The sequence below is a fragment of the Cololabis saira genome, chromosome 16, assembly GCF_033807715.1.
Source record: "Cololabis saira isolate AMF1-May2022 chromosome 16, fColSai1.1, whole genome shotgun sequence".
NCBI lineage: Eukaryota > Metazoa > Chordata > Actinopteri > Beloniformes > Belonidae > Cololabis > Cololabis saira.
This window is the reverse complement of record NC_084602.1, coordinates 8,663,304-8,687,637: the sequence shown is the minus strand read 5'-3', so window position 1 is coordinate 8,687,637 and position 24,334 is coordinate 8,663,304. Positions and strand designations below refer to the sequence as shown.

The 24,334-nt window shown below is 38.9% G+C and overlaps 2 protein-coding genes across 3 annotated transcripts; one reads left to right on the top strand and one right to left on the bottom strand.

Annotated features, from left to right (window-relative positions):
• Positions 1-1,884: 1,884 nt before the first annotated feature.
• pacc1 (proton activated chloride channel 1) lies at positions 1,885-10,430 on the bottom strand. Of its 2 annotated transcripts, none has more exons than XM_061743231.1 (8): positions 10,212-10,430; positions 7,345-7,450; positions 7,049-7,258; positions 5,848-6,002; positions 5,605-5,747; positions 3,647-3,788; positions 2,914-3,021; positions 1,885-2,829 (listed from the first exon to the last, which is right to left on the bottom strand). In XM_061743231.1, exons 1-8 carry the CDS (start codon positions 10,245-10,247, stop codon positions 2,668-2,670), a joined length of 1,062 nt encoding a protein of 353 aa, XP_061599215.1. In that variant the 5' UTR covers positions 10,248-10,430; the 3' UTR covers positions 1,885-2,667. The 2 variants fall into 2 exon arrangements, with proteins under 2 accessions (XP_061599215.1, XP_061599216.1); XM_061743232.1 differs by having other exon boundaries at positions 5,605-5,744.
• A 5,639-nt stretch (positions 10,431-16,069) lies between these two features.
• nenf (neudesin neurotrophic factor) lies at positions 16,070-23,756 on the top strand. Its single transcript, XM_061743699.1, has 4 exons — positions 16,070-16,257; positions 16,341-16,401; positions 16,570-16,673; positions 23,259-23,756. The coding sequence occupies exons 1-4, from the start codon at positions 16,117-16,119 to the stop codon at positions 23,433-23,435; spliced, it is 483 nt and encodes a 160-aa protein (XP_061599683.1). The 5' UTR covers positions 16,070-16,116; the 3' UTR covers positions 23,436-23,756.
• The last annotated feature ends 578 nt before the right edge of the window (positions 23,757-24,334 follow it).

Genomic DNA, 24,334 nt, shown 5'->3' with positions numbered 1-24,334 from the left:
GTGGGACTCATTTGAAGACTGATTGTTGCACTTTTAAGTCAATTTTCTCCTGGTTTCTCCTCGAGCAGACAGAGTGCTTGTCTCAGACATTTACTGTGGGTCAAAACAAAGCCTAATTTTCAAGTGTTGGAAGCTGATTAAGAAACAAATGCTTAATAAGAAGCAAAAGATGAACCATAAATGAACCACATAAGTTCCCGGTTGTGCTCAAAGTTACCAACCTTTTGTGGTTCCTAGACACTCATCGCGGAAAATATTATTATATTAGCGTTATTAAGCACATTTAGTCGGCATCCACAGCATAATTGACCTTACAGGAGCATCACATGCAGTGATCTCTGGATAAATGAACTACAGGACTGTCTCAGAAAATTAGAATATTGTGATTTTCTGTAATGCAATTACAAAAACTAACACACTAACACTTACAGTTTAAGAAAACTCAAATATCCTATCTCAAAAAATTTGAATATTCTGGGAATCGTAATCTTAAACTGTAAACCATAATCAGCAATATTAAAATAATAAAAGGCTTGCAATATTTCAGTTGATTTGTAATGAATCCAGAATGTATGACATTTCTGTTTTTTTTTTAATTGCATTACAGAAAATAAAGAACTTTATCACAATATTCTAATTTTCTGAGACAGTCCTGTAATTGGGCGGCTGGCAGTTTGTTGTTAAGGCTGATTTATGGTTCCGCGTTACACCAACGCAGAACCTACGCCGTAGGCTACGCCGTCGATTTAACGCGGAACCATAAATCACGCTAAAGCATGCACGTTGCTAAGCTACTCAAACCGCTGTTAGGAAACACAATAACTACAAATATTTACACCAGCAGTTCACCCAAACTGCCCAAATCACAAGCTGCTCATACAAGGTAAATGTTTCTTGCAAAATGTTCACTAACTTGACCTGTTTTTTTTAAAAAGGCAGGTAAAAGCTACAACTGGAAAGTTAGCAGGCTACAAGGTTGCTGCTAAGCAGCACCTAAATACACCACAAATACAACTAATTCACTAATTATACAATGATGAAGGGAGTGCAGCTGATACAGTATTTTATATACACTGTAAATACTGAGACAGGACTGTTGACTACCTTTAAATCCTCCACAAATGTGCAGGAGTGTGTTTTCTCGTCCACTTGCAGCTAAAAACATCCCACCTGAACCGCAGCCCTGGTGCGTTCAGGGCCCCGCCCACGGTGGGACATCAGGACTCTGCAGTCACCGTGCACAATATGGTCTCGTTATGGAAAACTCCCCCCTTTATTCACTTCAAAGAAGAGACCTGTGTTCTGCCAATTTCTGCTGCTTTGCCAAAAAATGCTTCCTAATGGTTTTCTACCTTTGTAGAGCTACAATTTTACTGTGTTTTTTTACTCCCTAGCCCACTTCCTTTTCCCCCAATTGGTCCTTGTATCTTGCCAGGCCGTCATTGTAAATAAGAATGTGTTCTTAATGACCTGTCTGGCTAATTAAAGGCGAATGACTGAATGAATATCAAATAAAGCGATAGAATTGTTTTTTTCTCTCTTTATCGTATAATGTTCACAAAGTGTAATGCAATTCATGTCATGGGTAGTGTATTTTGAAGGATCAAATACTCAACATCCCATATTATCAATTTTACATCATGCAAGAAATGATGGACGTGCCACTCAAAAAAAGATTAGTCGATTAGAAAATCGACTGTGCGCACGCGCAGAACCACAAGGTAGCATTTCTCGGCAGGTAGCAGAAATTGGCAGAACACCGGTCCAAATTTAACTCACTTCATTAGCTTCATATTAGTTTAAAAGTTGTCAAGGTAGTCTTGAAATAACAATAAAAACAAATTCCATTTGGTTTCTCGACAGGAAGGTCCATATAGGCCTACCTTGTCAAATGAATTTATTAATATTCAGGGTGGAAAATCAATTCATTTTTCAAAATCTCTAAAAATAAAAGTATTTGATATTGACAAACAACAAGTTCAAAATTCAAGTTAATTTCAACAGCAAATGACAACATTACTGCCATAATAACATTTACCACAAATGCTACAAAAATAAACAGCAGATTGAGACAGTTGTTGGTAATCCCTTTCAAGGAAATAGTGATACTTGGTAAAATTCTACTATAAAAAAATACACATATTCACAGATGACTTTAAAATCAGTATCATGAGCAACAGTTTCATCAACTTCACATTGTCAGAGTTTTACATGCTAAATATATTGTAAAAGTAAGCTTTTAAAATTTTCCAGCTGTCAGTGACATGTTTCTGTTTCCACAACACACTGAATTTTTGTCTGGGTAAAGTCAGTTGAGTCACCTCAATGCCCCGGTCCCAAACCCAGTTAAAAGGGGGAATAAAAGGGGGAACTATGGTGACCCTCACAAAGGTGGAATGTTTAAGTGTATATCCTTTTGAAATACAATGACCACTTTATGTGCCCTTTAAATCAAACAACTGACTAATCATTACACTTATTCCTCTATGTTATCTGGGAATGGAAGCAATAAAATCTATCAAATATTACATTCTGGCAAATGTTCCCTTAGTGCTAATCATTCTCATCAATGATTACTTAGTGTAGGAAATGAATTCAGTGTGAAATAAAACACCTTGTATTGTTTGTCCCTTATCTGTCAGCGTGTGTGTTTTTCTGGAAAGTGTTTCAGTTTATTTGGTTCAGCTCCCTTGCTTTGTACTTCAGGTGCCTCTTACGCATCGTAATAATCCATTTGATGGTGAGTTTTGCAAAATTAGCAGCTTTGAAGAGAGCCATGAAGACCCCGCAGAGGATGGCTATGGAGCTCCAGGGATTCGCAGTCACTATCTGTTCAGAAATAGATATAGTTGCGTCAAACACTGATAAATACGTGCTATTTCTGACGATAGTAAAACGTCAAGGACGACTTACCACTCTGATTTCCTGCATAAAAGGATCCCGCCATTCAAAGACAGCGAAAAACAGCTGGTTGGTTTGTTCTGCTTCAGGCCTTTTATCGTTGAATTTCACAACAGCAGACTGCAAGATCAAACATAAATGTTAAAAAAGAATGGGCTCAAATTAAAGCCATAAATATTTTGTATCCGTAAATAAACTTTGTACTTGTAGAAATATTTTGTGCGTGTCCAAAAAATATTTGTACTTGCAAAAAATATTTGTACTTGTAAAAAAAGTTTGTAGCTTTTGTAAAAAAAGGTTTGTAGCATTGTATATCCAATGTTGCACACAGACGAATTAATTCCACAGCTACAAAAATGTTTTAGACATGCACAAAATATTTCTACAAGTACAAATATTTTTTGCACACGCACAAAATATTTCTACAAGTACAAATATTTTTTGCACACGCACAAAATATTTCTACAAGTACAAATATTTTTTGCACACACAAAATATTTCTACAAGTACAAATATTTTTTGCACACGCACAAAATATTTCTACAAGTACAAATATTTTTTGCAAGTACAAATATTTTTTGCAAGTACAAATATTTTTTGCACACGCACAAAATATTTCTATAAGTACAAAGTTTATTTACAGATACAAAATATTTATGGCTTTAGTTTGAGCCCATAAAAAAGCCCTTAAAAAAAAAAGATTAAACATGACAATGCGTTTACGTTTGTGTACACTGGTAAATACCTCTTGCCGAAACTCAACGGCTTCGTTACTTTTTCCCGATGTTTTCACGAAAGACATTTTGACCCAGGTCCTGAATCCGCCCGAGAAGGTCCAGGTGGAGTAGTTCCTCTCACAGTCCCTCATGAACTCGGACTTGTTTGTGCTGGAGGGCCAGACAAACACAGTTCACACGCGTTACACTCAGATTGGATCGAGTGGCTTTTCAATCACTCCCGTGACAAAGTGATAAAAGGGAATTCAGATACGCTGTCAGGTTTATTTAACTAACATTAAATCAGTTAAATCAGCCTTTGATTGCATTATCTGTTGCTCTTCCTGGCGGAGGGGAAGAGACACATCTGAATAATCACCCTGTGATTGTGACCTCTGCAAACCAGTTAAGTGTTTGGATTCTAGCCTTTGTTGAAGACTGATCCCCATGTAGTCAAAGCTTTTGGAGCAAACAAAGGTTGCTTGCAACTTGTTTGACTTTGAAGACCTTTGACCCCCCACCCCTTACTCCTCCTCCTCCTCAATTGTTGTCAGTTTTTCATTGAGTCATTAAGAATGCGTTCCTCAAAGTAAGATTAATTTTCCTCTCAGTTTGATGTGAGCCAGATAGCAAAAGATGTTAAATCAATGCTGAATTATGGTCAAAAAGGTTGATCTTTGGTTGGTTTGATGATTGATGGTGGATCAATCATCAATCAATCATCCAATGCTAATGCCAACCTGTAATCAATGTGGAATCAATGTGTTCTGTTTGTCCTGGATCAGGATTCAACATGGCTTCAGTGTTTCTGTCTAACCATATTTCAACGTTGATTCACTCATATTTTGCTGTCAGGGAGTTGATTCATTCTGTTTATGGATGACAGATACATCAGCAGACAACCTGGTATCATACTGGGACCAAAATAGACCAGAGGAAGCTGCAGTTTATGATCCAGGGGCCGGATTCACCAATCTGTTCTTTAGAACAATTTTAAGAAATGTCTTAAGATCTCAAATTAAGAAGTTCATAAGAAAGTTCTTAAGTGCAATTCCTCAATATTTTCTTAAGAACCGTCTTGAGAACTGTAATTTCTTAGGAATTTCTTATTTTTCCTACTTAAGAACTTCTTAAAATATGTCATTGCTTTGCACGTGCCAACAAACAACATTTAGACAGGTAGTTTGGTCTTAACCGTCAGTCACTCACTAAACATGGAGAAGGAGAAAAAAGAGATGCAGGAACTTTTCAAGGTTATGGTGGATGAGATTAATGTGTGAAAAAAAATACTATTGGGGAAAATTAATAATAATTAACTACCACGCTAACTAACATGCTAACAAACAGTTAACAGGCTCTTTGTGTAATTAATTACAAAGTATATCCTCAACTATGACCTACTAGTCTAAAATGTGTTGAAAAAGGTGATATTAGAGGCTTAACCTTTTCACAGAAGACATTTTAAGACGGGTCAAGGTTGTCTTAAAGTTAAGAAAAAAGTCAAGAACAAATTTGAGAACTTTTATTTCAAGAATACCATTTATTCTTAAGTTTTTTCTTAAGAAGAATCTTAAGAAGAAAGTTGAGAAAATACTTAAGAACTTTTTTGGAGAATATGACTTCTTCTCTTTTTTCTTCTTAAGACTGAACTTAAGAAAAAAATGACACTTAAGAAGATTTTTTTTCTTAAAAATGTTTTTGTGAATCCGGCCCTGGGTCCTCCTCAAGGTTTCTTCCTCCTAAAGGGGAGTTTTTCTTGCCACTGTTTGGCTTAAGGTTTTTCTCCCACTAGGGGAGTTTTTACCTGCAACTCTTTATGTTATGTTTATGTAATAATTTCTCGGGGGTCATGTTCTGGGTCTCTGGAAATATCCTAGAGGCAACTTCTGTTGTAATAGACGCTATATAAATAAAATTGAATTGAATTTAATTGAATTGCCCGCGCCAGGCGAACACGACTGGATCAATAGTTCACATTTGCTCTTACCTGTCAGTCAAGTCACTAAACTTAGCAAAAAGCATGTAAGTGATGGCGCTGAAGTCCTCCTGCGTTTCATTCTGACTGAACTGCATGAAGACCAGCTCTTTGTTTCTGACGTCAGACGGGCCCTGGACCACGACGGCCAGCTTCTGTGGCACAAGAGCGTAGAGCGTGTGAGGTTTCAGCAGTTCTGCTGCACGAGCAGGTGGTGTCTGTGGAACTGTGAAACATCAGGGCATCTGCACTTACCTCGGTCCGATTGGAGAACGGGCCGATGTAGCTCACTTGTGTGATCTCACAGTCTCCCTCCTCGGGCTGGCCGGGGTGCAGCAGAGGGGGGATGTAGTCGTGGTAGTGGTGTCTGCAGCTCAGCAGCTGAGCGTTGCCGGGGTACAGAGCGATTCCTGCTCAGAAGGGACCACAGTGAAGACGTCTCACAACCACTTTAGTGACTTCGTCAGATCAAGTTAAATCAAGTCTTCACAGTTTAACACAGTTCAAAATATCATAACGATTGATGATCTGACGGAAAAGTTTAGTCCTTGTTTTGCACCGATTGTACTTGTTGGGCCTCTGTACCACGATGGTGGTACATATATGACTGTTAGTACCATTACAGTTTTGATTATCAATAAATATGTCATGCCTTCTTAAATCCTCCAACTTCCTCTCAGGCTCAGAACCTTGAGCGGTTCACTGACTGACCGGAGCTCGTGTTGTGGTCCTTTAACCAACTGGATTCTGGCAAATTCAAAAAACATTCCCAACAACTGCACAAGACTGGATACAAAAAGAAAGAAATGCAAACTTGCAGTACACTAGAATGGGTGTATCATTTATGAAATAAAGCAAATAATCTTTTGAAGCACAACTTTGAGTTGCCACATGGGAAAAAAAACTCTGCTTTTGTTGCCATATTTGAATTAAACTGCTTCATCTGAAGAGATTTTTCAGTCGTTTCTCTTAAGATTGTCTTAAATTTAAGAGTTCTGTCACTAAAAATCAATAGTGAATTTAGAAAGTATTAGCTTTATGCCGTATCTCTGTATCTAACGCAACTAAAACATACGTTCATCATTTCTACTTTTGACAGTTTAACCTTCATATTGATTATTTAGAAGACGTGTTGGCTGAAAGTAACCGAACAGCAGTTGGTAATTACAGCAGAATCAGAGAAAAATTCATTTAGACTCAAATCCTACTAGCTACTTTTATATTCCCTTAAAAACTCCTTAAACTACATTAATCTCATATGTGGAGGCTTGTTTACATGGTTGTTATCATTGTTTTCAACAACTAAATGGCTTTACTGTCATCCAGCTGGGAGATGGTTCAACCTGACCCACAGAGATAAAAGTCGCCAACCATTTCTAACCGCACTTTTGTGCGATAGGAGAGACGACTCACAGACCAGCCCATGACCTGCTCATTCCGCGTCATTTCTACCCACCGGGCCTTGAAAACGAGTCCACTTCTTGGTAGGTGACCGACATGACGGGCTGGCTGAGCTTCTCCAGGAAGTCGGAGATGGTCTGGTAGGCCAGGAAGACGGCCACGGCCGTCAGCAGCAGGTAGATGAAGATCAGCACCACCGTGAACACGTTTTTCACGCAGGTTTTACTGAATCTCATGGGTGGGCTGCTCCCCCCCCGGTCGTCATCTGTGGGGGGAAAAACGCAGGTGTGAGGGGCGTCTGGGACGGGTGTGGGCCGACTCTCCGTCAGACCTCTGAGAGGAAACACCCACCTGGCGTGATGCTGCCGTTGGGCAAGTCCGGTCCCCGGTCTTCAATGGTGTCATCAAAAGAGTCCTGAGACTGAGCGTTGCCCTCGTCCTCCTCATCATCGTTGAACTGAGGGGTTAAGAAAAGGACATTAAGCCTGGCATTTCTAGTACAAACGTGTTAGTTCATTGGTGAAGTGTAACGAGCAGTACTCAAGTTGAGGGGGGATGAGGGGGGATGGCATCCCCCCTGAAATAAAAACGGTCCAAATCATCCCCCCTGTAAAACTGCCATCCCTCCTTTCCATCCCTTATATCATTTCATCAATGAATGTGGTTTTACTGCTATTTCAACATTTAGAGTCATCACCAGAAAAATAACACCAGAAAAATAACTTATTTGACAATTTTCACCTGTTTTAAGTAAATTTTCCCTTGAAATAAGTAGGAAAATCTGCCAGTGGGACAAGATTTATCTTCTCATTACAAGCAAAAAAATCTTGTTCCACTGGCAGATTTTTCTACTTATTTTAAGTGAAAATCTACTTGAAACAGGTGAAAAAAGTTGTTGTTTTTCCAGTGATGAGTCTTGTTTTAAGTGTAATGAGATTTATTTTACTAAAATTAGACATTTTAACTAGACAAATATTCTTGATGAGATTTTGAGTTTTTGCAGTGATCCATTTTACTTATCCTGTGAAGGACAGAGTCATATTGATAAGTTCAGAAAAGTGTTTTTTATTGTTGTGTTTTGATGTATTTGATGTAAGCCCAGTGGATATTTAAAGCTTACAGAAGGCTGCATTTAACTGCTGCTATGTCATTCCTGCAGTATTTCTGCAGGTGTTTTGGTCACTGCTATTATTTGTAATATATTATAATATTTGTAATCAGCACAAATTATCTGTCACCATATGATAAAATCCACCATCCCCCCTGATTTTTTTTTTTTACAACTTGAGTACTGGTAACGAGGGAGAGAGTACAAATATACACCTCAACGTTTAATACCATCAAGTTGAGGTCCAGTTACACTGTTTTCTGCTGATCGGTTTAAACTATAACCACCCTCCATTTACAGCTCTCTAGTCACTTTCTTTGCAAAATGATGTCCAGCTGTAGAGGAATAATCAAACTAAGCAAAAGGCTTCGAAACTGACGAACAGTAGAATTGATTGTTCAGGAATGCTTTAACCCTTTAAAGGCTCAAAAATAATACAGAGAATGTTTATCATCATTATTAAGTGTTTTTTTATATAGTGAAATTGAAAAGACATACATTAAACAACTAAAAGCAGACTTTGGTTGAAAATTCTTCCTAAAAATGAAATTAAGAATTAAAAAAGGTAGAAAATAACATGCATCCACGAAATGCTAATCCTAATCAACAAATATGAAGAATTTAATCTGTACACGCTTTTCCATCTTCAGCTTTTGTCTTCACAGTCTAACAGGTCTTACACGCTCCTTTTTGGTACTTGTCTGTCTCAGGAGATTCTTTGGCTGGACTTTGGTTAGTGTTTTCTGCTTGCTACTAACTACCCAACTACTACTACTTCTTTTTTACCTTTTAGAAGTGACACGCTTGGCACGCTGCAAGTCTCCCTTTTCCTTTTCAGGCTTAGTTGTGTCCCTTTTTTTGGGGCGTAGCTGCTTTGGACAAAAGCATCTGCTAAATTCAATCTAATGTACTGTGGTGTAATGTAATAAGATATATTTACACATTTACTACAATTTGTGTGCTCTGATGATGATAGAATGGGCGGGTTGTTTAACTTCAATGTTTTTAAGTTGGTTCATTTTGTTTCTGAAGCCTGGAGAAAGCGTCAGGATTGTTTATATATTTAATTAGTACAGGGCCTGTTGTCTGGCTTTCATTTGCTTTGTTTCTTTTTCTTTTTCTGGTGTCTTGTAAGCCCACTGCGTGTCATGTGCATGACACGCAAATAAAAACTTCAAATCAAAATTTAAAAAAATGTATATTTATGTGTGAAATGCATATTTATTTATTTTATTTATTTTGTACTACTGTCTGTACACTGTCTTACTTATTTTTGTCATGTATATATGTGTACAATTTATATCTGCCATATAAACACTATAGCACCACAAAGAGAAACATTTTACACACACACACACACACTATATATATATATATATATATATATATATATATATATATATATATATACATATACACACACATACACACACACACACACACACACACACACACACACACACACACACACACACACACAGGACTGTCTCAGAAAATTAGAATATTGTGATTTTCTGTAATGCAATTACAAAAAAAAAAAAGTCATACATTCTGGATTCATTACAAATCAACTGAAATATTGCAAGCCTTTTATTATTTTAATATTGCTGATCATGGCTTACAGCTTAAGGAAAACTCAAATATCCTATCTCAAAAAATTAGAATATTCTGGGAATCTTAATCTTAAACTGTAAACCATAATCAGCAATATTAAAATAATAAAAGGCTTGCAATATTTCAGTTGATTTGTAATGAATGACATTGTTTTTTTTAATTGCATTACAGAAAATAAAGAACTTTATCACAATATTCTAATTTTCTGAGACAGTCCTGTATGTATGAGATATGTGTATGTATATATATATATATATATATATATATATATATATATAAAATGAAGAGTGGAAACACCTGACATCCAAACTGTATTCTCCAAATATTACATTAAAGTTACTTTAGTTTGAATATTTGTAGCCAATGAGATAAACCTTAACTTTGTTGCAGCAGCTTAGTAGAACTTTGTTAAACCAACTCCAGTCTGTTCTGAGCTCGGCGGGTCACGTGACCGCGGAGGGAGGAAGTGTCCAGAACCGGCGTCTCATAAACAAACCTCGCGGTAGGGCCGGCTGGTTTCCTTTCCCGGCATTCCTCGGAGCTTTCTTCCCCCGACTCAGACAGAGATCCTCTTCACCACTAACTGTGCGAAGTTACCAAAGTACTTTTAGATGAAACAATCATTTTCAAAGACGCGTCATTCCTGCTTCAGCGCGCGTGTCCCGGGTTTCCGCTGGAAACAAGACCCAGCTGTCAATCACCCGGGAGGGGGATCTAGGAGGTTAGGAGGGAGGGAGGACACACACAGGCCCGGCCCACTATCATATCAGGCACCTAGAGGCCGCGATACGTTTGAAAACGATGTTTCCTTGTCTCCTCCGTCCTTACCTTCCCTCCTTATGCTACGTTCAGGGACTGGAAGGAATTTTCGTTATAATTTTGATTTATTTTATTTTTTCTTATTTTTGTAAATGTAAAAAAAACAACACTTCATGAGAAGTTTAAGAAAACAAAACAACAAAACAAAGAATTTCATCCTTTAAAACTTGCTATCTTGATTTACATGTGCCAAAAAAGGAGTAGGAAGAAGTGTAAACTTATTTAGTCCTACCCCCATTCACTGATCATTTAACCTGTATTTATAATTATATTCACACACTGTACTCACACTTCTAAATAACATTATTATTATTATTATTATTATTATTATTATTATTATTATTATTATTATTATTATTATTATTATTATTATTATTATTATTATTATATAGCCTACTAATATACTCACACACATACTTATACATGCATACATACATACACATAGTTTAATATTTCTATATATTTTGTACACACATGCCCATATAAATATTTATATAAATATACTTATTTACACTATACTGTATCTGCTCATATATATATATATATGTGTGTGTGTGTGTGTGTGTGTGTGTGTGTGTGTGTGTGTGTGTGTGTGTGTGTGTGTGTGTGTGTGTGTGTGTGTGTGTGTGTGTGTGTGTGTGTGTGTGTGTGTGTGTGTGTGTGTGTGTGTGTGTGTTACTTACCTAATTCCGTCTATCCTCATTTGTCATTCCAATTAATATTAAGCATTGTGATGAAATAGTTTTGCTTCATCACTTTAAATATGACTGAAAACGATGTGACACTTTTGAAACTAGTGTTCAAGATTAGGATTTTTTTTTCTATGTTAAGTAACAAAGTTCTCAAAGAAACACAGATTCCTTTTTTATAGGGAAAATAAGAAAATAATAATAAAACCATCTGTGTAGAGACATGCAACAGAAGAAAAATGTGTTTTATTTTTAAGGATCTGACTGTTGTCTCAGATCACACTAAAGTTTGGGGCAGATGTTCAAAATGGTTTGACCAAAGCCCCTCTGATTTACTCTGACTTCACCAACAGGGAGGCATGAGCCTGACACACGTCCCCTCCCAATATATAAGTAATAGGATTCTACTGACCAAAGAATGAAATAAATAAAACAATATCCAAGAAGTAAAACTTTCAAACCCATTACAAAAAGAGATTAAAGCTGACCAAAACATAAAAAAATGTAAGAACAACAAAGTAGTTCTTACATAAAGCTATACAATTGTCACACTGACATATAAAACAAGTATAAGGAGATACAAAACCATTTCAAAAAGTGTTTGGACACTAGAATAAAAAGAATTATTAAAAAAAAAACAATGAAAGGAGGAGCAAAACAACCACCAAACCACCAACATGTCCAAAGGAACTACAGGAACAGAAATGGTTAAAACTGGTCCCTAGTTTGAAGGATGAGGTGGAGCTGCCATACGACCCCATGTTCAGGATAATCTCCTCTGGCATGATCTGATCATGTCCATGTAAGTAGTTGTTGTTAACCTCTTGACAATCACGGTTCATATAAATACAAAACAGGATCATTTAAACCCAGTTCAATCTCAGAACCGGAAACATCAAGAAACTGACGTGAGATGTTGCAGTGAGGGGCTCACAATTGTGTGTAGCTGCATTGTTCTTGTATTTGAAATGATACTGCAGAGGCCGTACATCAGTCTGACGTTCAGTAGGAGCAACAGTTGCAGTTTGTGGACTGACCACCAGGGGCTGGTTCCAAAAGTAAGTAGCCTTAAAAAAGTTCAACTTTGCAGCGGGAATGAACATATTTAAAGTTTTGGTTGAAAAATAGTTTTGGTCTCATCCATGACAACTGTATGAGTTTTTTTTTAACTTCATCAGATAAAACAATATAAAGCGCCAAATTTGCGCATAATTAGGGGTGTGAACTTTGGATTGGCCACAGGCACAGCCAATAGCTATCTGTCATGATGTTTTGCCATTTAGCATTTAGCACTCTGAGATGTGAATAAATACTTAACAGAGTATAGCCTTTCATGTTTTAAGAATAATATGTTTTGTTTTGCTGTTCATTTTACTAACAGACTGCTGCCTGTGACTGGCCGTGGGCTGATCCAGAAGGCTACGAGGATGAAGCTAACTGGCCGCTTGTGCTCAGCTAAACTCAGCAGCCTGGTTTTACCGCTGAAACGACATTTTAAACAAATGTTTGGCAGATATTTCATAGCTCCTGTAGCGTGGATCGGGGACCACAGCAGTTCGTTTCAGGATCTTTCCAATCAGGAGTTTGCTGGGGCCTGCAGTCAGATTGGTTGCCTTGGCAACCGTTCCAACCCCGATAGCTGCAGGCCCAGTTTCCCAGTGGAGCCTTGCTAGTCCTGGTTTAAGCTTTACTAGTCCTGGTTTCAGATCTACTAGTCCTGGTTTCAGTTCTGCTAGTCCTGGTTTCAGGTCTACTAGTCCTGGTTTCAGGTCCGCTAGTTCTGGTTTCAGGTCTACTAGTCCTAGTTTCAGGTCTGCTAGTCCTGGTTTCAGGTCTACTAGTCCTGGTTTCAGGTCCGCTAGTCCTGGTTTCAGGTCTACTAGTCCTGGTTTCAGGTCCGCTAGTTCTGGTTTCAGGTCTACTAGTCCTGGTTTCAGTTCTACTAGTCCTAGTTTCAGGTCTACTAGTCCTGGTTTCAGGTCTACTAGTCCTGGTTTCAGGTCCGCTAGTTCTGGTTTCAGGTCTACTAGTCCTGGTTTCAGGTCTATTAGTCCTGGTTTCAGTTCTACTAGTCCTGGTTTCAGGTCCGCTAGTCCTGGTTTCAGGTCTACTAGTCCTGGTTTTTAGGTCCGCTAGTCCTGGTTTCATCTCTACTAGTCCTGGTTTCAGGTCCGCTAGTTCTGGTTTCAGGTCTACTAGTCCTGGTTTCAGGTCTATTAGTCCTGGTTTCAGTTCTACTAGTCCTGGTTTCAGATCTACTAGTCCTGGTTTCAGGTCTATTAGTCCTGGTTTCCGGTCTGCTAGTCCTGGTTTCAGGTCTACTAGTCCTGGTTTCAGGTCCGCTAGTCCTGGTTTCAGGTCTACTAGTCCTGGTTTCAGGTCCGCTAGTCCTGGTTTCAGGTCTGCTAGTCCTGGTTTCAGGTCTACTAGTTCTGGTTTCAGGTCCGCTAGTCCTGGTTTCAGGTCTACTAGTCCTGGTTTCAGGTCTATTAGTCCTGGTTTCAAGTCTACTAGTCCTGGTTTCAGCTCTACTAGTCCTGGTTTCAGGTCTACTAGTCCTGGTTTCAGGTCTGCTAGTCCTGGTTTCAGGTCCGCTAGTCCTGGTTTCAGGTCTGCTAGTCCTCGTTTCAGGTTTGCTAGTCCTGGTTTCAGTTCTACTAGTCCTGGTTTCAGGTCTACTAGTCCTGGTTTCAGTTCTACTAGTCCTGGTTTCAGGTCTACTAGTCCTGGTTTCAGTTCTGCTAGTCCTGGTTAAACTCTACTAGTCCTGGTTTCAGTTCTGCTAGTCCTGGTTAAACTCTACTAGTCCTGGTTTCAGGTCTGCTAGTCCTGGTTAAACTCTACTAGTCCTGGTTTCAGGTCTGCTAGTCCTGGTTTCAGGTCTGCTAGTCCTGGTTTCAGGTCTACTAGTCCTGGTTTCAGTTCTACTAGTCCTGGTTTCAGCTCTACTAGTCCTGGTTTCAGCTCTACTAGTCCTGGTTTCAGGTCTACTAGTCCTGGTTTCAGTTCTGCTAGTCCTGGTTAAACTCTACTAGTCCTGGTTTCAGTTCTGCTAGTCCTGGTTAAACTCTACTAGTCCTGGTTTCAGGTCTGCTAGTCCTGGTTTCAGTTCTACTAGTCCTGGTTTCAGCTCTGCTAGTCCTGGTTAAACTCTACTAGTCCTGGTTTCAGGTCCGCTAGTCCTGGTTTCAGTTCTACTAGTCCTGGTTTCAGTTCTGCTAGTCCTGGTTAAACTCTACTAGTCCTGGTTTCAGGTCTGCTAGTCCTGGTTTCAGGTCTACTAGTCCTGGTTTCAGCTCTGCTAGTCCTGGTTTCAGGTCTACTAGTCCTGGTTTCAGGTCTGCTAGTCCTCGTTAAACTCTACTAGTCCTGGTTTCAGGTCTGCTAGTCCTCGTTAAACTCTACTAGTCCTGGTTTCAGGTCTACTAGTCTTGGTTTCAGGTCTGCTAGTCCTGGTTTCAGTTCTACTAGTCCTGGTTTCAGCTCTGCTAGTCCTGGTTAAACTCTACTAGTCCTGGTTTCAGGTCCGCTAGTCCTGGTTTCAGTTCTACTAGTCCTGGTTTCAGTTCTGCTAGTCCTGGTTAAACTCTACTAGTCCTGGTTTCAGGTCTGCTAGTCCTGGTTTCAGGTCTACTAGTCCTGGTTTCAGCTCTGCTAGTCCTGGTTTCAGGTCTACTAGTCCTGGTTTCAGGTCTGCTAGTCCTCGTTAAACTCTACTAGTCCTGGTTTCAGGTCTGCTAGTCCTCGTTAAACTCTACTAGTCCTGGTTTCAGGTCTACTAGTCTTGGTTTCAGGTCTGCTAGTCCTGGTTTCAGCTCTACTAGTCCTGGTTTCAGGTCTACTAGTCCTGGTTTCAGGTCTGCTAGTCCTGGTTTAAACTCTGCTAGTCCTGGTTTCAGGTCTACCAGTCCTGGTTTCAGGTCTGCTAGTCCTCGTTAAACTCTACTAGTCCTGGTTTCAGGTCTGCTAGTCCTCGTTAAACTCTACTAGTCCTGGTTTCAGGTCTACTAGTCTTGGTTTCAGGTCTGCTAGTCCTGGTTTCAGCTCTACTAGTCCTGGTTTAAACTCTGCTAGTCCTGGTTTCAGGTCTACTAGTCCTGGTTTCAGCTCTACTAGTCCTGGTTTCAGTTCTGCTAGTCCTGGTTTCAGGTCTACTAGTCCTGGTTTCAGGTTTACTAGTCCTGGTTTCAGTTCTGCTAGTCCTGGTTTCAGGTCTCCTAGTCCTGGTTTCAGGTCTCCTAGTCCTGGTTTCAGGTCTACTAGTCCTGGTTTCAGGTCTACTAGTCCTGGTTTCAGGTCTACTAGTCCTGGTTTCAGTTACTAGTCCTGGTTTCAGTTACTAGTCCTGGTTCCAGATGTTGTTTCGGTAGTGACAGTTGAAATGAGGATATTTGGACTGATAAGAATAAATGTTGAGTCATAATAATTTCTTCATAGGTTAGCGTACAGGCTGTACGCTACATTAAAGACCTGTTGCAAATGTTACTTTTGGAATTAAAGGCAGTAATGCAGTTATTTGTTTCTTTGATTGAACTTGGCCTGGACATGAGAAGCAATCAGCAAAAAGAGATGCAGCAAACATAAGCTAATTGATCAAGAACTGAATCCGCAGAATCAATAATTGCATTGCTATCTATAAAGTCAATTCCTATCCCTCATAACTACTAACCATGTTGGGTTTAAACTAATCAGTCTGATGAATTAATTTCTCGATATGTGTTCCTCTGAAAGGAAGGAAACGTGTGGAGAAACCCATAATGGGTATGACATGGTTTCGTAAATCTTATTTTCATGTCGTCTATCCGTTAAATTTCCGAGGGTCCTCAAACGCCTCACCAGTTACAGGGAAGTGAGTGAAAGTTTCCGCAGCAAAATCCAAACCAGGATCCTGCCATGGCAACAGCGCAAGCTTGGATCCTGTTTATTGTGTTTTCTGCGACTGTAGCGGAAGATATTAAATTAAAATACAAACCAGCAACAAAACCTGTGCGTTTATTCACCGAGGAGGAGCTGAGGGGACACGACGGCAGCGAGGTGCACTTCACTTCCATAAATACTGTCCTCTGGGCATTTGTGATCAAGAGTACATTATTTTGAATATTTCTTTCCCTGTTTAGGAGGGCAAGCCTATTTACATGGCAGTAAAGGGAGTGGTCTTTGATGTCACCACTGGAGAAGGTAAATTGAGTCGTTTTCAAGCTGTTATACTTCAGATTTACAATGTTAGAAAAAGTCCTCAGTCCCTATGCAAAGTCCTCTGACCCAGACAAAGCATTTACCTACTCATTATTACATATTCAATTCAATGCACTGCTCGTGATTTGTCATTTATGTCCCGTTTTGCAGAGTTCTATGGGAAAGATGCTGCATATAACGCCCTGGTTGGGAAGGACTCCACCCGAGCTGTTGCTAAGATGTCCCTGGACCCTGCAGACCTGACACCAGACACTGTAAGTTCCTGCACAAACTTCAGTAGGTCTGAGAGAACCTGACCCCCCCAGGACTGTAGTGCATTGGTTTGGTGCAGGGACGTGCAGAGACCTTTGGAGGGGCTGGTGCTGACATTTAAAAAGGGACACATAGAACACGACTTTAACACTTTCCGACAATAACTTTGTTACATTTGTTACGTTGTTACATTACAAAACAAAACACTGTTTTGTATTGTAATACCTGCTCTGAACTTCTTAAACCTTACCCACGACAAATACCCCGTATTATAATAACAAACTAAAACTAATGGAAAAATACAAAACTATAATAACTATGGATACCCAATAATCAAAACTAAAGTAATGACAGAAAAACATTACAGATCTGAATCAACATAAATAACTGGTACATGTGCTGCCTGCTGTGCTCTTTGTTATCCAGCTGGTGATGGATCCACTGTTTTTAGCAGCATCACTCAGCTCCTTCTCCCTTTCTCTCCACCTCCTCTCCTTACAGGCATGTCTGCACAATTAAATATCCTGATAAATAAAATAAAAATATGATGCACATAAAACATGCGCTCACGCACGCACAGACACGCAGATACGCAGACACGCAGACACGCAGACACGCAGACACGCAGACACGCAGACACGCAGCCTAGTGGGGGATTGCAACTTAATTCAAATCACTTTAAATTAAAATCCCATGATCTCTAAAACGGTAGGTAAAAAGACCTAGAGAGACGAGCAGCAGCATTTATATCCCTTTCTCTGTCAGCAAGCAGCTAATGGCTACTAATTACTAACAGCAATATACATGTCGCGGAGTTACAAAGAATTGTTGTTGTAGTAAGGCACTTGACTAAGTGAAATTCGTCCAGTTGGTCATACCGGTAAGTGAAAATATATCCTCAGTTGAAGTGTCAATCTCCTGCAGACCTGCAAAGTGCAGGGCAGGGCACGTGATGAGGGCCTGCCAGGTGCGTGTCAGAGAGGGGTATGTTCATCATATCATTTTATTTAGCTGAATTAATTGTTAGATGATATTGGTGAATGAATGGCACGATAGGTCCACACTTGAAAATGGAAATATTATTTTTAAAGGCCTTTGGAAAAAAAAAAAAGGCCTTTGACAAGGGGGCACTTTGGGCATCTGAGCAAAGGCATCTGCACGTGCATGGTTTGGTGGGTCCGGCACCCTGTGTACTCCAGCTATGTGAAAACCCTGGATCTGCATAGATGAACCCAGAACCACCATTTCTGCAGGCTCTTTATGACCTTTTACAGAAGAGCTGTGACAGCAGTCTGAACAAGAACTGGACTGAGATCAGTTACACAGAGAAGCTCAAAGATGACAATAAATGGGTTTTCAACAATATGATTTGTCTGTCTGAGTTAAAAAAGACTATATCGAAGTGAGAAAAGATGTAGCCAGGTAATTTGTGAATTTTAGCAGCATGCAGGTTTAGTTTTCGTGGAGATTCAGGCAGACTCTTGTCCCTGTTCTTGGCTTTGAGCTAATTATGTTTAACCAAAACAAATTATACTGTTACTCTCTCTTTTTCTACAACTGTATTTGTAATCTTTGTAGGTTGATGTTGGCCACACATTGTCACGTTGCAATGTTGATAGGACCCAAATGCAGGAGAGCAGGAGGCATGAGTTCCAAAATGGTGATTTATTAATCAAACAAAACCAAAAGGGCCCCTGAGCAGGAACAACAAAAACACAAGAGCTTACCAGAGAACATCAAAGCAAAGCAAACAAGGGAAAGACAAGAACAGATATACACAGAAGGGTTGACGAGACACCCGTGCAGACAACCAGGGCAGATGGGAACCAGGGAAGTCAAGACAGAACTGAAACACAAAAGACACGGGTTTCAAGATAAAACCGAAACTGTGACACACATCTCCAGAATGTGGTTAAAGTTTTATCTCAAGTGTTTCCCAGATTACACCACCTTCCTGAACACTCCTTTTCATGCGGGCCGTTTCTGTGGCTGCAGCGTTGAATCCAGCAGATTTGCTTCCGTCCAGACCTCATTGCTACAGTTTCCCATCTATTATACCCACCTATACCTCTTCAGAGTCACAGGGCTCTGCTGGAGCATATCCCAACATCTCCTTGAAGCTTAAATGAAAAATAGAATAGAAATATAAAATGCAAACGTGGAAAGTAGGTTGACACAATGAAGTAAAGTAAGTAAAGTGACATAGGCACTTAAAGGGAGGTGTGTCAAATAAAGTGACAAGGTGAACAAACTAGCAAAGAAGGCTGGCTCCATCTGGAGCCTCTGGAGCTGATTGTGCGAAGGAGGATATGTCATGAGATGAAGAAGATGATAGACGACCCTGAGCATCCTCTTCACAACGCAGTGATTCAGCATCTGTGTCTTCAGTCAGAGGTTTCTTCAGATCTGCTGCAGCACAGACGCTACAGGAGGTCCTTCCTGCCCGCAGCTACAACCCTGCACAACCAGTCTTTGAAGAGACTTCAATGAAATGACTGCTGCAACAACTGATTCCCCCTCAGGGATAAATAGAGTATTTTTGTATTGAATTGAACTGAGTCCCCCCTCTTGGCACTTGACTGCTAGAAAATCTGCTGCAGTTTTCTGCAGGGGTTCAAAGCTGCCAGCCTCCTCAGGACGTACATCCTGGTCTGTCCTTCCTGTAAAGATGCTCACAGTTCAGCTCTGAGTTGTAGCGGGGGTCAGCTGTGTGCAGGGTGAAGAGGAGGGGGGACGGGACGGCTCCTTGTGGCGCTCCTGTGCTGCTGGTCACCCTGTCCGTAAGGGATGGGCGGTATGGACTGAAAAATGTATCATGATAACTTCTGGCATTTATCCCGATAACGATAAAAATGACGATAAAAAAAATACCAATTCAACTCCACCTTTGTAACTATAAATCTATCACCACATTCAGTCTTTGGAGCCCCCAAAACACTGTTCTAAAAGAATACTAAATGCTACTAAACTACACCAATTAAACTGAATTGATAAAAACCAATTAAATGAGTTACACCTGTACCGCAAAACTGGAATGACTCAGATCGTATCAACAGGAATTTATCTTTCTTTCTTTCTTTCTTTCTTTCTTTCTTTCTTTCTTTCTTTCTTTCTTTCTTTCTTTCTTTCTTTCTTTCTTTCAGGCTCATATCTTTCTTTCAGGCTCATTTCCTTCCTTCCTTCCTTCCTTCCTTCCTTCCTTCCTTCCTTCCTTCACGTACGTTGTGCATCGATGCAGAACCACACAAAAACGTCATCAATGGGAATTTATCGTTTTTACTGCAAGATGAAAAATTCTTACCATGGGGAATTTTTCTGACGGTTTATCGTGAACGGTAAAATATCGCCCATTCCTACTGTCTGTGCAGTCCCTGAGTGGGACAAACCCTAGTCTGCTCTGATCCAGTCCCTGATTATGGCATATTACCGTACATAGCATAAAGTATAAATAAACTTAGGGCAACAAGCCTGAATCATAGTCCATGTTCCCAACAGTAAATGCAGAAATGCTGAACAGCAGCAACAACTAGCATTACGACACTAGTGTAAATGTTAGATTAGTTTAGGGACAATAGTTGATCCTACTTTTTCTCTCTTTTGTTCATGGATTCTTTTCTTTGATTCAGATTCAGATTACTTTATTAATCCCTTTGGGAAATTGACATCTCCATCTCACACACATAGCACTGTCATATACAAATCAAACACCCCAAAAACCAAACAACCATATAAATATAAAAAAATAAAAACAAAAATAGAAATTTAAAAAAATAAAAAGTGCAGTGCCATAAATAAAATCACATGGATAAAAAAAGACATACAGGACTGTCTCAGAAAATTAGAATATTGTGATAAAGTTCTTTAATTCAAATTTTTTGAGATAGGATATTTCAGTTTTTCTTAAGAAAAACTCAAATATCCTATCTCAAAAAATTTGAATATTCTGGGAATCTTAATCTTAAATTGTAAGCCATAATCAGCAATATTAAAATAATAAAGGCTTGCAATATTTCAGTTGATTTGTAATGAATCCAGAATGTATGACATTTTTGTTTTTGTAATCTCATTACAGAAAATCACAATATTCTAATTTTCTGAGACAGTTCTGTAAGTGTTATGTAATATTGCACAAAGTTATTGCAATGACAACAGATGGGTTTTTTGATGGATGGGTGATTCCTGGTGAGGCGTTTTATTTGCCTTCAGTTCTTGTGGATATCCATCAAACCTGACAGGGTCACGTGCTACACAGTTACTGACTACTCACCTGTTTTCCTCCTGATCTGAGCTTGACCTAAATGAACATGATTTAGAAACCGTCTCAGTCAGCCTAACTCCTCCTATAAAGGTATATCACCTCTAGTGGGACAAAGTCTGTGCAAAATGTGTAAATCGTAAAGCAGCTTTGATACCGGGAGAGTTGGACCGTGTGTAAACTCACGGTGATGTTGAGATGTGATCCGTTGCTGTGCAGTCCATGTTAGTAAATGTATTAATGGATAGCCCCTTGAGATGAATCATCCTGTTTTTGAGGGGGCCCAACAAAAAAACATACAACACAATACAAAACAGTTACATACAACATACAACATACATAATACACAAACCCGCCCACACACCAGTCCCCAAGATCTACCACACCCGAAGAACACAGGTAAACACTGCATATAATGCAGCAATAGCAACAAGAACAACAATATTAATATTAATAATAGTCATTATCATCATCATTATGATACAGTATATGAAGAAATAGATACATTGTATATAAAATAACTAAATAAAAATGAAATGAGAAGGCAATACCACTAGAGGCAACTACATGGTTTATTGAGGTTGGAATATAGTGAGTTTTTTAAGAGATGTAACGAATTAAGTTTTCTTATATTGAAGGGTAAGTTGTTCCAGTCTGATGGGGCTTTAAACTTAAAAGCACGTCTGCCAATTTATTTAAATGTTAAAGGAATGAAAAAGAAGGGTTGCTGAGTGTTTCTAAGAGAATATGAGGATGCATATGGAATCAGATATTGTTTTAAGTAAGATGGATAACTAAAGTGGATACATTTGAATATGAGGTCTGTGGTCTGGTTGTTCTCCCTGCATCACTCCTTAAATAAATCCTGACATGGTCATCTGGGAGCAGGTCCGTCTGACCAGGGAAGAAATTGTATATTGATGGAAAAACCTGCTCATTCAGCACCTTCAAGTAGTCAGGCGTGAGCATAACACGGTTCTGAACCTGGACCTGCCCAACTGAAACAAGTCCAGATCATAATATCTATGAGTCAAACATCCACCCGTCCGTCCCTGAGCCCCACCCTGAACCATCCCAGCTCTGCACCCTGGACATGCTGTCAGTCCACTTTTTTTTTAATCTTTGTTCCGTTTTCTGACAGTAGAAACAATAAATGAATGTATTAATAAACATACATTAATTTACATATATTTTAAAAAGCAGCCAGCAGGAGCACGTAGGCTTAGGAAGTGTCTGATACTGTTGTATTTGTCACAGCAGCTTTGTAATTTGCTTATACCCATCTGACACTTCCCCATTCGTTGTCAGAACAACAACAGAAACAAAAACGCGTGTGTGGGTCAGATTCTGGAGGAGCAGGAAGATTCAAGCTGGTTTTTGTTGCCAACTATCCGACATGAATGTGCTTTCACTGCAAAAACTCAATATTTGTCTTATTTCTAGTTAAAATGTCTCATTTTTAGTAAAAAAAAATCTCAATACATTTAAAACAAGAGTTATTACCAGAAAAATAACTTATTATTATAATTATATTATATAATATTTGACAATTTTCACCTGTTTCAAGTAAATTTTCATTTGAAATAAGTTGAAAAAATCTGCCAGTGGAACAAGATTTATCTTCTTATTACAAGCTAAAAAATCTTGTTCCACTGGCAGATTTTTCTACTTATTTTAAGTGAAAATCTACTTGAAACAGGTGAAAATTGTTGTTTTTTCCAGTGAGTCTTGTTTTAAGTGTAATGAAATTTCTTTGACTAAAAAATTAGACATTTTAACTAGAAAATAAGACAAATATTCTTGTTAAGATTTTGAGTTTTTGCAATGTTATTTGTAGCTGAAACTAAGAGAAGCAGCTTTAGTGAAGAGTAACAGTAAAGTCCACGGCGTCGGCGCTCGAACGGCGGCTAGGTTTGGTGACGGCGCAACTGTGAAATAACAACACCAGTCCAGATGGTGCATTTTAAGACACAGTTTCTGAATATAAACTTGTATTTCTCAGTTGTTTTTAAAGGTAGAGCATTAGCGTAAAGTACACGCCGTTCTGCAGGTTGCAACTAATGTTGTTCCCAAATGGTGCTGATGGTAATAACTTGTGCTATTAGGTGTTAAAGGTACCTTTTTGTAAACTTAAATTATAATGCCAGTGTAAATATAACAGATCTTCCTCAATGGACTTTGTGGTTTTCCAACCATGGAACCCTTCGTGTTTCGGCTCCTGGTTCAGTCAGTCAAATATTTCCCCCCAAAACTCTTTGAACCAGAAGCGGGAAAAAGTGGAGGAATCAAAAGCGATGATAAGAGTTTGTGTCTTCCCTCTTCTCATCCACAGGCGGGCCTCTCTGAAGAGCAGCTGGCGTCTCTGGAGAGTGTTTTTGAAGGCACGTACAAGGCCAAGTATCCCATCGTGGGCTACACGGCGTCACGAATCCTCAACGAGGACGGAAGCCCCAACCAAAGCTTCAAGCCAGAGGACCAGCCGCATTTTCACCTCAAAGATGAGTTTTAAATTTCATCTCGCTTCTTTTTTTTAATCTCAGAAACAAAGCTGTGCCAGCAATTCTTGTTGGAAATCAGCCTCATTCATTTTTCTTTGTGTAAAACCGTCCAGGAGAAGAATAAGATATCGTTTTATACTTGAAGTGACGCTAATTGACTGGTTGCTGTGAGAGCTCGTCTCTTTAGTTCAACTCCTGTTATATTTTTAAAGGCTTTAAGAGAGATGATTTTTTTCAAAGATTCCTTTAAAAAATGTTATAAAATGTTCAATTACTTGACACATGACGTTGTCATGTCTTAATCTTCTTCCGTCCATCAATGAGTCATTATTATGCACTCATTTATTCTTTATTTCATTCAAAAAAATAAAACAATTCAATACAAATACAAATGTTCTTAAATTGTGAATGAAAAGGGAGCAGAAAGAAGAAGAATCTTATCTGATCTGCCCCTTTTCCCAAGGAATAACTTCACAAATAACACAAATTAAAAAAAAAAAAAAAAAAAAAAAAAAAACATAACTTTGAAAATAAATAACTTTGAGTCTAAATATACAGGACCGTCTCAGAAAATTAGAATATTGTGATAAAGTCCTTTCTTTTCTGTAATGCAATTACAAAAACAAACATGTCATACATTCTGGATTCATTACAAATCAACTGAAATATTGCAAGCCTTTTATTATTTTAATATTGCTGATTATGGCTTAAAGTTTAAGATTAAGATTCCCAGAATATTCAAATTTTTTGAGATAGGATATTTGAGTTTTCCTAAGCTGTAAGCCATGATCAGCAATATTAAAATAATAAAAGGCTTGCAATATTTCAGTTGATTTGTAATGAATCCAGAATGTATGACATTTTTGCATTACAGAAAATAAAGGATTTTATCACAATATTCAAATTTTCT

Excerpts from the sequence above, each read along its gene's own strand:
- nenf (XM_061743699.1), top strand. The coding sequence starts at position 16,117 with ATGGCAACAGCGCAAGCTTGGATCCTGTTTATTGTGTTTTCTGCGACT. Across the intron at positions 16,258-16,340 it reads GGGGACACGACGGCAGCGAG|GAGGGCAAGCCTATTTACAT; the intron begins GTGCACTTCACT and ends TTCCCTGTTTAG. Across the intron at positions 16,674-23,258 it reads CAGACCTGACACCAGACACT|GCGGGCCTCTCTGAAGAGCA; the intron begins GTAAGTTCCTGC and ends TCTCATCCACAG.
- pacc1 (XM_061743231.1), bottom strand. The coding sequence starts at position 10,247 with ATGCCGGGAAAGGAAACCAGCCGGCCCTACCGCGAG. Across the intron at positions 7,259-7,344 it reads CAACGGCAGCATCACGCCAG|ATGACGACCGGGGGGGGAGC; the intron begins GTGGGTGTTTCC and ends TTCCCCCCACAG. Across the intron at positions 6,003-7,048 it reads GGACTCGTTTTCAAGGCCCG|GAATCGCTCTGTACCCCGGC; the intron begins GTGGGTAGAAAT and ends CCTTCTGAGCAG.